At 32.0% G+C, this 14,621-nt stretch overlaps 1 protein-coding gene across 10 annotated transcripts in view; it reads right to left on the bottom strand.

The window, feature by feature from the left end:
- The window catches only part of VPS13B (vacuolar protein sorting 13 homolog B), a 739,916-nt gene that overhangs the window by 613,241 nt on the left and 112,054 nt on the right, over nt 1-14,621 (bottom strand). For all 10 annotated transcript variants that reach the window (XM_058564706.1, XM_058564703.1, XM_058564701.1 and 7 more), the window contains one exon: nt 12,982-13,106. In XM_058564706.1, coding sequence (XP_058420689.1) covers nt 12,982-13,106 — 125 coding nt within the window. The remainder of the gene's footprint in view (nt 1-12,981; nt 13,107-14,621) is intronic.

Raw genomic sequence — 14,621 nt, 5'->3', positions numbered from 1 at the left:
AACCAATTATGTCAATTATTATATTTAAGATTCTGGACTATTAGTCATATAAAGATTACTTATGAAGTATTATTTCTTTAAAATTTTAAAATATGTGTGTTATTAAAAATCATTTAATCAGGACAAATTCACAGAAAAATCAATGACATACTTTGGAGGAAAATATCCTTAATCAAAATAAAGCCTAGATTCATTTCTATTCTGTATTTCCCAACTCCCAAAAAGAAATATAAATATAAATAGATATATATGGATTTATATTAAAATTATTCTTTCTGATATGAACTGGTATTTCAGTCTTCAAATGCAATTTAGGTAAAATTTTCCCCTTGATACAGGTTGTAAATAATTTAATCAAATTAAATAAAATACAAAGAACAATAAAAAAATAAGTTTTTTAAAAATTTTAACTTAAGAGTTAGACTTCTAATACTTGTTGTCACAAAATACATTAGAGTTCTATGATATCTCACGTTAAAATTACATTTCTATTTCCCTATTTTTATTACTCTTTTTAAACTATCTTTTTAAAAAATTACCTAAGCAAAAGACGTTCAATACAATAAAATGAAAATATGTGAATACGTGTATATAAAATCTAGTTACAAAACCCCTTATTATGCAACTGAAAATACTACATGCCTCAGTCTCTGGCAGCCCTGTGGCTAGAGAAATCCCAGAAGCCCTAGTGAAGAGAACCAGTTGCCTGATGGGTTTGGGTGAAGGATGGAGCACTACCGCAAGGAAGAGTAGGTTGCGAGCTATCAAGCTGCCAACCAGTCATCCCCTGGTCACCCTACAACTGGAGAACTGAGATAGGCATTACCCTTTACCATGCGCCAACTGCCCTCGCCAAAAGCTGACACACTCCAGGAGGACAGAAACGGACTGACTGCAATGGGACAAGAGAGAAATTTTGGGGGTGACAGAAATGTTCTATATTTTGATTTTTTTTTTTTTTGCAGGGAAAAATTAGCCCTGAGCTAACATCTGTTGCCAATCTTCCTTTTTTCTCTTCCTCTCCCCAATCCCCAGTACATGGTTGTATATCCTAGTTGTAATTCATTCTGGTTCTTCTACGTGAGCTGCCGCCACAACATGGCAACTGAGAGAAGAGTAGTGTGGTTCCGAGACCTGGAAGCGAACCCAGGCTGCTGAAGCAGTGAGCGCTGAACTTTAACCACTAGGCCATCAGGGCTGGCTCTCTATATCTTGATTTTGATGGTGGCTACATGACTGTATATATCTGTCAAAAATCATTGAATTGTAAACATAAAATTGTTGACTTTGCTATATTGAAATTATACTCTAATTTTAAAATGAAGACAGTGTTACTGAAAACACTGGTATAATTCATATAATAAACCATTATAGAAAACTTGATAAACCACATTCTACACAACTCTAAAGTACTATGAAAGCTTGCTATAGCTATATACTATTTTCAGGGGTAGCCAGTCCATTAAGTACTTTTGCAAGTTTTAAAATTACTCACAGGATTTTAAGAGAATAAAATAAGGATACCTTGAGAAATAAATTAAGTATGAAAAATTAAGTATACACCTTCAAATACGATTCCTCCCAAAAAAATAGTAACAAGAAAGAACATTGTAAGACTACAGAAACAAACATCTAGAAAAAACCCTAAGGGCACTCATATATCTGAATATTTGCATTTATTAGAATGCATTAAAATTGAAGATATTCAAGAATGGTACATTTAACTTATATTTCTCTTCAGATGCTAGAATATAAAAGAATATTTGCTTTAGAATATTAAAGCTTCATTTATTAAAAAATTAGATTAACAAAAAAGAAAACTGAGTTTGAGTACTTTAGCTACCTTTTCTTCCTTAAACATTAATACGATTGAATATATCTGTTCTTTTTCTAACATCTTCAAAATTTAAGTTGGCTGATCTAATAATGTTTATAGAATTAATTAAACTCTAGTTCGGTTCATTTTAATTAACATTTGTTGAAAACCAACTATATGCAAGATCCTGCAGCATAAATGCAAATATGAAAAATAAAACTAGTCAAGATGCAAAAACAATAAAGTCCTATAACGACAAGACTAGGCATTTTCAAAGTGAGTTAATTTACCAAAGATTTAAATTTAAAAAAAAAGACCAGTACCCACTACACATCTTCCTGAGAAAGGCAGACAAGTCTGAGAGAATTAAATGATATGTTTAAATGAGTTTTAATACTGATAATCACAGACCAAGAAGGAGCTCTCACACCATTCCCACCCCTATAATTTCTCAAAAATTATGGCAAAAGCTTATGTCTACTTGAGGTTGAAGAAGGGGCTAATGATACAAAAGGATATTCTTAGAACATCCCAAGTGACAGTTACAGCAGCAAATCGGACAAGGTTTGGAAACCCTTCATCCAACTCTGGAATTTAAACATCTCTGGGTAAGAGTAGGGATAGTTATTTGTAAGCCTGAATATATTTACTCCATTAAGGAAAGCCACATAGAGATGCAGAATAAAAAAACAAGTTAGCTAATGAAACATGCTACGTAAGGATGAACCTCAAAAACATCGTGCTAAGTGAAAGAAGCCAAACGCAGGATACCACATATTGTATGACGCCACTTATATGCCATAAAAGATAAATTTATGGAGAAACAAAGTCGATCAGTGGTTCCCAGGGGCTAGAGATGGAGATTAACTATAAATGGGTATGAGGGATCTTAACTGAGGGGATGAAAATGTTCTAAAACTGATTTACAGTTAACAGTCACACCACTCAGTAAAGTTACTACTGACTTGTATACTTGAAATGGGCAAATTTTATGCTAAATGAAGTATCTCTCAATAAAGCTGTTTATAAAAATAAAAATACAAATTAGCAAAGCTTTTCATATGGAAGAACGTCTAAGGATGCAAACTTAACACCAACTTGCGATAACACTCTCTCATCAATGGTGGAAGGGACTGCTAATCTTGGGTCTTGATTCAGATAGATCTAAAATTGAATTCCAACTCCACTACTTATTATATGTATAAGCACTAATAAGTTAAGACAAAGATATGTATAAAATGGGTATAAAAGTATCTCTCTCATAAGGTTGCTATGAAGATTAAACGAGATAATGCACATAAGATTCTTAGCACTACTCCCGGCACACATATGCTATTATTATTAATATTAATTCTGTATTATTAAAACTCTCCCCACAAATTTCTCATATGTCACTTAACCAAATTGAAAAATAATTCTGTTCATGGGTTTTTAAAATATAAATTATATGCAAGTTAGAAATATAAGTATTTCTCAATGAATATAGAAAGTTAACCTCTGTAAATACTGGAGATTTTAATATACGTTAAAGTAACTGTTGAGAAATTGAATTTTTAGAAAAGCTTACATTAAGTCCAGATTATCAAGTACACTCTACAAAATCATTCAACAATAACCAGAGAATGTTTTCAAAAAGCTGGAAAATAAACAATAATATATTTAATTGATTTATTCAATGAGTTTTCATTAATCAGTAGGAACTTATATTTCAGTTCCTACCACTATTTGCTCTACTACTAATGAAACGGTTTTCAGTTCAAATATGAATCATTAAGAAAAATTAAATGGAAAAATACTGAATAATTCAAAAATATTACGCAATCAAAAACTATGTAAACATCTCCTTCCAAGGACCAAAACAGCAAAAAGAACAATTTTATAATTAGATTTTAAAAAACACTATACACAGCCTCTTAAAGCAATTTTTCTCTCCTTAAAATTCCCTTAACTGGGCCAGCCCCGTGGCTTAGCAGTTAAGTGCGCGCGCTCCGCTGCTGGCAGCCTGGGTTCGGATCCCGGCGCGCACGGACGCACCGCTTCTCCGGCCATGCTGAGGCTGCGTCCCACACACAGCAACTAGAAGGATGTGCAGCTATGATGTACAACAATCTACTGGGGCTTTGGGGGGAAAAAATAAATAAATAAAATCTTAAAAAAAAAAAAAAAATTCCCTTAACTAATAGAGGGTATGTTTTCTACTGCCATGAAGGCAGGTATCTTGCCTGTTTCGTGTACTGGTGTATCTTTAGCCAGAGGCCTGCAGAGTGTTTGTCATCGAGTGGGCATTCATCACATATCTGTGGAATAGGTCTGAATGAATGAACAAAGAACATTCTCAAGTGTGTGAAAAGGCAGACAAACATAGTTGAAAAACTCACTGGAGTTTAAAAAAAAAAAAAACTGAAACTCACTGGGGGACATCATTCACAAAATTAAAGAAAACATGCACCCTGTCTACTGTGGTCATCCTTACCTGCTTTAATCAATTCCTGATAAGGATACAAAAGAAAAATTAAGCATGAAAAAGTTAGAAGACAAAAACAGAAAGTACGAGCAAAACGAAAAAAGGTTCTAAGAAATAGGCAAGGAAAAGCCTAATAATGGAAAGATGGTTTCATTAACAAGACAAGGCAACTGTGCCCCAAGTCACACAACACAGAATCCCATAAGATGGAAGACTAAGTTACGTCATGCACAGAGCCATCTGGCAAGTGGTCCACTGCTGTATGCCTGACCTGAGATTACAACTCAAACAAAAATATCACATCTTAGTAGATGGTACTAGCAAGTCCTAACCACTTGCTTTAATAAGTTTGGTTTAAATTGCACCAATTTGCTACAAAGGGAGTTGTTACAATACAAAAGGTTAAAAAAAATACTTCAATAACTTATCCAAATCAAAAGAAAAAGCTGGTATGAGAACAGTTTGCACTACGAACTTCCCAAATCAAATTTACTATATGATGTAATGGAGAAATATTGATCAAGATGGGATATTTTCAATTTGATCATGCTTAACCACCTCTATCGTGTAGGCTAATGAGATAAAATAAAGCATGCATATTTTGTTTTAAGGCAGTAAAATTTGGACTTAATATCCCACCCTTAGGGTCTCCCAAGACAGCACATTCTTATGTGTCCAATCTAAAACTTCAGGTGGGCAAAAAAGAGCATTTTTTAAGGAAATTCAAATTCAGGCATGAAACAGATATGAATTGAGCCAAAGACAAATGAAGATTGCTGTATTTCTCTCTCAACTGCCCTGAGCTTCTTTAAAAGATCTATAAATTTTTAAGAACTATAGAGCCATTTGACTGAAATAAGGTGACAATTTCAGAAATCATGCACACAGTTTGATGAACGAATCATACTTTGATTTATCTACCTTTGAAGTAGAAATCTGCACCAGCAGTGTATGTCAGTTTCAAGAGGATCTGACAGAGCTAAAAAGCAAAAAATGCTAGATTTTTCAGAGACTAACATATGAATCCCAGTCTACCCTGAAATGCCTAGCTATGTGACCATAGACATTGTTCAAATCTGCTTGGATTTGTTAAAATATATTTTCTTTCATTAGATTGTTAAAATTAATGTTAACATTCATCATTAGAAAAATAATCTTGTAATCAGAATAAGTCCCTTGGCTGAACTGATTTACCACTTAATAATACCCCAGAGCTATATTTCAGTATTCTCTTAGATCTCAAATTGAATATCAATGAGCACTAGGCCTATGACAGTATATTTTTAATGAATAATGCTCACAAAAATACTTCTGGATTTCTTTACTATTACTGCTTTTTTTTAAAACTCCTGTTTTCCAATAATTAATAAGCACTATTGCTAATAACAAAAAGATGATGAAGCCAATATGTATATAGATTTCAAAACATATATATATATATGTCAGCCAAGATGTATGGGAACTATCAGGTGTTTACAAATTCATGTTAAAAATAGGTACTAAGATCTCAATCTTTCTAACATTTCTAAAACCTTCTGTGTCCTCCTAAAGCCCATCCTGAATAAAAGAAAGCAACCAGATGAATGGTCATTTTATTTAATTGGTTGCTCCTTTGCTTTAATTTTGATCCTGTTTAGTACTATTGAACTTCTCTATAATGTGAAGACTGTCAAGGACTATATCTAACTTTTGAAGAGCTTAACAGATATATATCTTTAAAACATGTTTAAAATGAGAAGAAAATTAAGCAGTAAAAGATCTCCCTATACTGTAGAAAGTCATAAAATCTTTCTGCAGAAAAACAATCTGTTACAAGTCAGCCATCCCTGTAAACAGTAGAACAAAAACAACTGTGAAAATAAACTTATAAGCAATCCAAAGAATTCTAACAAATTTATCTTTCTCCTCCTCCCCAAATTAAGAAGAACTATTCTAAACATGCACTTGACCACTTTCTTCATGCTCAAGCTATACCAATTTTTAAGAAAAACTGTGCCAAATCTAAAGGATAAACTATTTCAAACAAAAAGCAAAAAATATAAAAGAAGTAAACTCAGATCCTGGCTTTGGAGTTAGATTAAGATAGAGAGACTTAACATTAAAAAGCAATGTGGTCCCACAGAACTGGAGAAACAACTTGCAAATTATAAACATAATAAAAAATTAATATACAGAATATATAAGGAACACCCACAACTTAACAAAAACAATCCGATTTAAAGATGGGCAAAGGACTCGAATATATATTTCTCCAAAGAAGACATACAAATGGCCAATAAGTACTTGAAAAGATGCTCAACATCACTAATCATTAGAGAAATGCAAATCAAAACCACAATGAGATACCATTCCATATTCGTTAGGATGGCTATTATCAAAAAAACAAAAATAACAAATGTTAGTAAAGATGTAGAGAAATTAGAACCCTTATGCACCGTTGGTGAGAATGTAAAATGGTATAGCCACTGTGGAAAACAGAATGACAGTTTCTCAAAAAACTAAATATAGAATTACCATATGATTCAGCAATTTCACTTCTAGGTATATACCCAAAAGAACTAACGCAGGGACTCAGATAGATATTTGTACACCCATGTTCACAGCAGCATTAGTCACAATAGCTAAAAAAGTGGAAACAACCCAAATGTCTGCTGATGGATGAATGGATAAACAAAATGTGGTATATCCATACAATGGAATGTTATTCAACCTTAAAAAGGAATGAAGTAAGAAGGGAAGGAAAGAAGAAAGGGAAGAAGGGAAGGAGAGAGGGAGAGAGGGGTGGGCAGGAGGGAGGGAAGGAGAAAGGAGGAATTCTGATATATGCTACAGCATGGATGAATCTTGAAAACTTTAGGCTAAGTGAAATAAGCCCGACACAAAAGGACAATACTGTATGATTCCACGTACATGAGGTACCTAGAATAGTGAAATTCATAGAGACAGAAAGTAAAACAGTAGCTACCGGAGGCTGAAGGTAGGGAGTAATGGGGAGTTATTACTTTAATGTGTACAGAATATAAAATTTATGGAGATGAGTAGTGGTGAAAGTAGCACAAAAATGTGAAGTAATGAATGCCACTGAATTGTACATTTCAAAATGGTTAAAATGGTAAATTTTGTCATGTATATTTTACCACAATAAAATAATAATTTTTAAAGCAGTGTGGTACAGTTGAAAGAGCCCTGAATCAAGAAAATGAGGATCAAATTGAGGCACTGATATTAATCAGTATGCTGTTAGGTAAGTAATTTGACCTCTCTGGGACTCAGTCTTTTCATCTTTGAAATGAGAAGATTGTAATAGATGATGTCAGGGTTTCTTTTCAGTTCAAAACATTCATGAAAGGACATTCCAGATGCAGAAGAATCAAAGCTGAAAATCAGGCTGCTGCCACTCAAGTGAAGAGAATTAACATCCTACTTAAGTCTTACCAGTTCTAAAACATTCTATTAAAGAGAATGTTAATCACAAAAACAGACAGATGAAAACAAACATAGCTTTGGAAACAAGGGAATTAAAAAGATCTATTTCCAGGAGCATTAAAAACGCCTAACTCTATGTTCTTGAGGCCTCAAACAATGGAATTAAAAAGGACGTGGCAGTTGAGCAAACACCATTCTGAACCCTGCGGGGTGGGTTACTTACTGCTAATAAATAAACGTTACCGGCATTTTTGTTAGACTTGAAGGGCCTAGCTTCCATTAAAGCTGTAAGCATTTACTATGCTGTTATTCTGAGCTAGGGCAGAAAAATGGCTGCTTCAGGTTCTGTTTTAGGGAGACAAAAGGATCACTATCTGCCTCACCTCTCCTTTAGACACCACATCATACCATGAGCCTACTAGTACCAAATCCTATATTTCCTAATTAACACTGAACTCAAACACGGATTCCATAGAAGCATCTTTCTCTCACAAATGAACTGTTCAATAACTTCACTAGTCAAAATCAAGCTATCTGGCACTGTGCTAAGTAGGGAGTGGGTACTTAGAGGGATCCCTCAATCTTGTAAAGAAAGATGTGTTTTCCCATATTCCTATGAGTATGAAAATGGCTCATAACATATATAAGCAAGAATTATGAAAGAAAGGAAATATGAAAGCAGATTTTAATTCAATAAAAGAAAGAACTTGAGAGCTGCCCAACAATGAATCTGGCTGCCTCACAAAGGAGCTAAACTTCCTTTCAATAAAATGTGGATAAATGACTATAAATCAAAGCTATAATAGACTCAGAAATTGAGGCAATGCCTAAGATTCCACCCAACCCTAACATCTACAATTTTATGAGATCAGCATCACAATAATATCTATATACTATTAATTGATACTAAGAGAGTTCAGATTTATCAGCTGTACTATCATATAACTAGTCTCTCAATACATGGAAATCCACTTTTACTATAAGGCAAGAAGCACACTGAACCCTCAAAAATGATTAATGCAAGATAATGTACGCCTTCACTCCTTCACATAAGAAAGGGATCAAGGACTTTGGAATCAGATAACCCTCCACGAGAATCCTTGTCCAGCCACTGTGTGACTTTGGACAAGTTATGGAACCTCTCTGAGTTTTAGTTTTATAAGAGGGAATATTATCTTACCTCACAGGGTTGTTATGAAAACTCTGTTAAATTACCTCACGTTGTATAAGAAAATACAGTACTCTCTTTCAAATCTTACCCATTCTTTAATAACCTGCTTAAGTTATCTTCATGTTCTCCATGACTTGCTAAGTCAAAGTAATTTTTCTCTGAAATTCCAAAGTATGTTGCATATCTCTATGAATAAGACCACATCTCTGAACCCTCAATTATAGGAGAAAGTGAACTTGAGACTGTACTATGGTTGCAGTTGAACAAGCTTGATCAGGAAGAAATGGGGCTAATGAACACTTGATTAACTGGTTTAACTATTTTTAAGTGTTAATATTAAAAAGCTTAGACATCCTTATTCATGTACAAGTCTAGGCTCAAAGTAACTTTCCAAATTCTCCCTCCACTGTATCCACTGACAGATCCAATGGACTAACTCTGATTTCCTTCAGACAATATTATGTACCCCCAGAAGCCTCCACACCCCAACCAACCTCTCGACCCCTGGATATCTATCTGATTGAGCCAGTCAAGCCCAATTCTAATGTCACTTCTCTGATGCCATCCTTGATGACCCAGGGAAATTTTTTACTTTCTTTAAACTAACAGGACATTCTGCTTAAGCCTCAATTTTGTAATTTAAAGACAACTGTTTTCATATGTGTCCAGTGTTCTCCCCTACTAGACTAAGTTTTCATGGTCAGGGAACATATCTTATCCTCATTCTATTCTACTTTATTATTTCCCCAATCTCAACACATAGCACAATGCCCATCAAACTACAGAAAATCAAAAATATTTAACGAATAACATCTAATCTACCCTAATACAATTGAAGCTTCTTAAGGAAGAGAGAAAATGGGAAAGGAATAAAAAAGAAACTCACATAAACTTCAGGTATTTATTTTTAAATGAAAATTGCAAATAAAAATGTATAAATTGTCAATATTCATGAAATAGAATGCCATACAGTGACAAAAGTGAACAATCTAAAAACTATATTCTACAGTATAAATAAATCTCATAAACACTGTTTTGAGTGACAGAAGCCAGTCAAAAAGTAATATATGTTGTATGATTCCATTTATATTAAATCCAAGAACAGACAAAACTATACCTATGCTATCATAAATCCGGATAATGGTTAACCTTGGAGGAGGGCGAATGAGAGAAGCTTTGGGGATGCTTACAATACTCTGTTTCTTGATCTTTCACCTGGTTACCAAAAGTTCAGTTCAGTTATGAAATACCATAATATATATACTTTTCTATAAGATATTAATATTTCAATTAAAAATTTAAGAAATAGAGTTAAAATATTTATCATTTCTCTGTTCTGAAAAAAATGTTAAGTCCAAGAATATATCTAGAAGCCTAAAAGCATTACTACTATAGAAATTGTAAAAATAACTATCAACAGGAAACCAAGGCTTAATTCTGCTAGTGATAATAAGGTTATGATACTTAACTGCCCTTTAACCAACTCTTCACTGCCTTTTTTTACATATCCTCTTATTTAAAAAAAGAGGTAAATTAATTGCTCAAGATTTCTGTCATTAAATGTTATTGGTGACTATGTCTTTCTCAGCATATCCTACATATTTCAATCCTGTTCTAAGGGACTAAAAGCACTAAATGTTAACGTGATGAAAAAAATTTTTTTGAAAAGCTTATATGTTTGAAAACTGTGTAATACAGAATGAAAGATAAAATATAACCAAAATATTTAAAAAAAAATAAATTCTAAGAAACTGGAGTTTAGTAATAGCTTGCTCATTGAGGCTAAAATATATTAGTAGAAACATTTAAATGGGAGAAAAATAACTTATTTTCAATCTTACTTAAACCACACATTTTTAAAATTTTGTTAGCAAAACTGATTCAAGTAAACGTGATTAGTTTGAAACTTAATTAACAGCTCAATTTAGAAATATTTTTAAACAAAAAGTATAAACTAATTTGCTAATTTACATAAAATCTAAAATCTAGATTTTCATTGCTAAGTCAAACATACCAACTAAAATTTTTCTCCAATGAGCTATAAAATATCTGTTTCAAAAGCTGTCGCCTGTGGTAACTTTGCTCTTCTCATTACTGAATAAAATATATACACAGCATCATATACGTGCCTTAAGAAACTCTGGAATGTGAATTTAAAAATCCAAATGAAACAGCTTATATAATTTGAGGAAGGGAGAGATCATGAATGGGAACAGAGTTGACATTTAATGATATAACCAGAGTGCCTTACCAAAATAATCCTCACTCGCTATATGGGTTAAATAAAATTCTCAGTTCTCATGTGATTTTGACTTAATTCAAGCCCTATATGATGTATTTTATCTGGTATTTTATTCAATTCATTTAACTAAGATACATCTCAATTTATTGAGTTTTGTGTTTATTACTTTCAAATTTAGAGTCACTAAGAATAGATTAATTATAGTTTACTTCCTATTTATTAAGCAAAACAATTTAAAGAAACTATTTCAAAGCAATACACTTCTGTAAAGTATAGCAAAAATATCTGAAATAAAGCAGAAGTGGCTTTAACTACAAAAAAGCAAATCATATCCAAATAAATATTAGAAGTCTGTGATCTCATGCTTTTAGTATTTAATTGGAATTTTTCTTTTAGATATCAGGAGACATATTTTAAATTTCATTTGACAATATTTATAGTAAGCCTTACACATCCTTAAAATAAGCCTTGTCTATTTAAATATTCATTTTTTTCATATGAAGGCTATAATTCATTTTGGAAATTTTAGCTTTTCATTTAAAAAAAGTGTTAAGCATTATCTATAGCAAATTGTACTGTGTTTCTAATAAAATTTCAGTGTTATGAATGATAAGTAAATCAGCACACAACTGAGATAACAGTATTCACAAATATCTATTAAAGTTGATATTGACATATCAACTGGGACATATCCCACAGTATTTCTTAACAGATCAGAATATAAAACTTGGCCCAAATGCAACATGCTATGTATACACAAATAAAAATTTTAAAAGTGAATCTCTATACAAGATAATAACATTTGAGGAATATGGATGACTACGGATAAAATTACATCCATCAAGAGAAATTAATAATAATCACTTAATACTGGTTTCATTTTATAGAATAACTGGTTCCAAAATTTAACCGCAACTTCTGTATTTTTTAATTTTCTGGACCAAAAGGTAGATTTCTTTGAAAATGTGAGCATTTACTTTACAAATTTCATTTTTAAATGTACATATTACTAAAGGAACATATTTTTAGCAAATGAAGTACTTTTAAAAAATATCTATTTTCTGAAAGTTATATTGCTTTTCATAAATAACTAATGGAAAACATATCCCGTAAAAATAAGGTTGCTAATTAGGATGAGAAAGCAAAAATATATTCCAAATAATTGAAATAATCTACATTTTAAGATGTAGAAATATTTCACTAGAATATTTAAACAATTATTTCTTTAATATATTAAAAGTATTGCTTTCAACTAAGAAAAAAAGGTATGATTAGTAACTATTGGCTTTCTTTCTACAAATCTCTTTGAATTTAAGGAAATATGGCCCATAAATAAAGTAATCCAATACCGAATGAAAATAAGGGCTAAAATCAGTTTCTTCCAACATACAGCCACTACACATAGACTTGTCAAATATTGTAAATCTCTGTCATGGGTATATTTTTCTCAGTGGCTATGAATACACATAAAACTGTTGTTTAGGTGATAAATGCTTCGGCCTTGATATTAATTTGCAACTTTTTTTTAGATCTTTGTCTGTATCCTCTCAAAAAGGAAAAAAAAAAGTATTTGCCCTTGCAGTTCCCATCACAGTATGAAGCAGCAACATTTTACTATAGCTCAAACATGGATTAACAGTTATTACCCCAACAACAGTTATTACTACCACAAAAGATACTATGACTTCAGACATTAAAAAGAGATCTTGAGTGTCTAAGTAAAAGACAGTATAACTTCAGATATTTTTCTAAGGTTTTGTATAAAACTAACACACTGGCATGAGACAGATACAACTAGTTTTTTCCCCTTCTAAGATAATAAATGAAAATTACCATAAACCACATTTTAACATAATACTTACCAGCATGTAGGTAGTTTCAGAAGTTTACCATAAAGAGCAGTGCTGAAAGAGGGAATAATCGTTACAGGTAAGCAGTAAGATCCCCTACAATCCAAAGACGTCAGTCTTGCCTGGAAACCAAATATCTGAAACAAAAGAAAAGATCCAAATGTTCACAGAGACAAAGTTTTAATAAGCACAGGATGAAATACATCAGTTTCAATTTGCTCTACAACAGCTGCACACTAAATATGTTCCAACGTCTTTTTCCACTTCCCAAACATCAACATTTTCTTTTATTCAATTTGACATTAAGTAAGTCAGAATTAAAAGATTTAAATATACAGTATTTCTTTCACATCCCAGAAAGATTACTGTTTTTTTTTTGACAAACCTTTTTCAGGTTCACATTTTATTTCTATACATAATTCTCATTTAGTGTTTTGTTGTCTCCGAAAATGCACATATTTTCTATTAATATAAACCGACTGCACTGTATACATTGTAGATATTAACTTTAATAAATTACTGTTAATATCATTATATGCCTAAAAGAACACTAACTACAACAAGAACAATCTTTAATTGCCTTCAATTAACATTAAATACACAAAGAAAGATACCCAAATATGTCCTAAAATGTTACATCTTTTCCCTTTCTTTTGTGAAAATAATTGTAGGGCTGAGGTTTTTCACCCCAGGAAATTTGGTACATGGTATAAATTACTCTTCATATGTTTATACTTAAAACGAGCAGATTATACTCAAAAATTTTATAAGCATTCCCTGAAATTCCTAAACACTACATTTGCCTTAATAGGAAGGATCAATATAACATCACACTTTATATGAAACATTGCAGAGAACTGAATATATTTCTGCTCCAATTATTTCCAATAAAGTAAAAGATAAACATCTCAAACAGGAAACACTAACACACAGGGATACAAAAAAAGTTACTGTTTTCCAACAACATGCAAAAGCAGCTTAATCTCAACATTTATCTTTCATTATTATTTTTTATTCCTTGAGTTTATAAAGCACTGACTTTCCTATCTCTAGGATTAAAATTAACTGCAAGTTCTACAGTGAAACATATTTAAAATTTCACAATAACTAATTTTCACAGCAAAATACTTTCTTTTAATGAACACAAATGACCAACTTCTTAGAAAGGATTAAGCTACTTCTAAATGGTTTCAACAAGCTATCACGCCCCTATCATTTATCCAACTGACAATTTTAACTTCTTTCCTCTAAAGTCAATTTTCAGTGAACAAAATAATTTTTTGGAAAGAAGACATTAGTTAGAATTATATATTTTGAGAGAAAATTGCATTTCAAAGGACCTACCTACCTATCTAATTACTATCAAGGAAAATGAAAGTGATACACCTACTAATTCCTATAAGTCCTGCTATTAACCAAGTGGCAAGAAATACAGAATTCAGAAGAAAAAGAAAAAACCATATTTCTAACACTTTAATGATCAACCTTAAAAATTAAGTTATTCCACATTCATTCATTCTCTTCGAAGATTTGTTCTGAGCAACACTGCATGCAAAGAACTTCTGGGCATTCTGAAATGCGCAATTTCAGCATTTCATATTTCCTCTCAGACTCATTATTTAAAAGATTCTGAAATTTACAGTTATTAATAC

This window comes from Diceros bicornis, chromosome 21 (genome assembly GCF_020826845.1).
Source record: "Diceros bicornis minor isolate mBicDic1 chromosome 21, mDicBic1.mat.cur, whole genome shotgun sequence".
Lineage (NCBI taxonomy): Eukaryota > Metazoa > Chordata > Mammalia > Perissodactyla > Rhinocerotidae > Diceros > Diceros bicornis.
The sequence above is the reverse complement of the archived record's forward strand: the minus strand, read 5'-3'. Positions and strand labels throughout refer to the sequence as shown.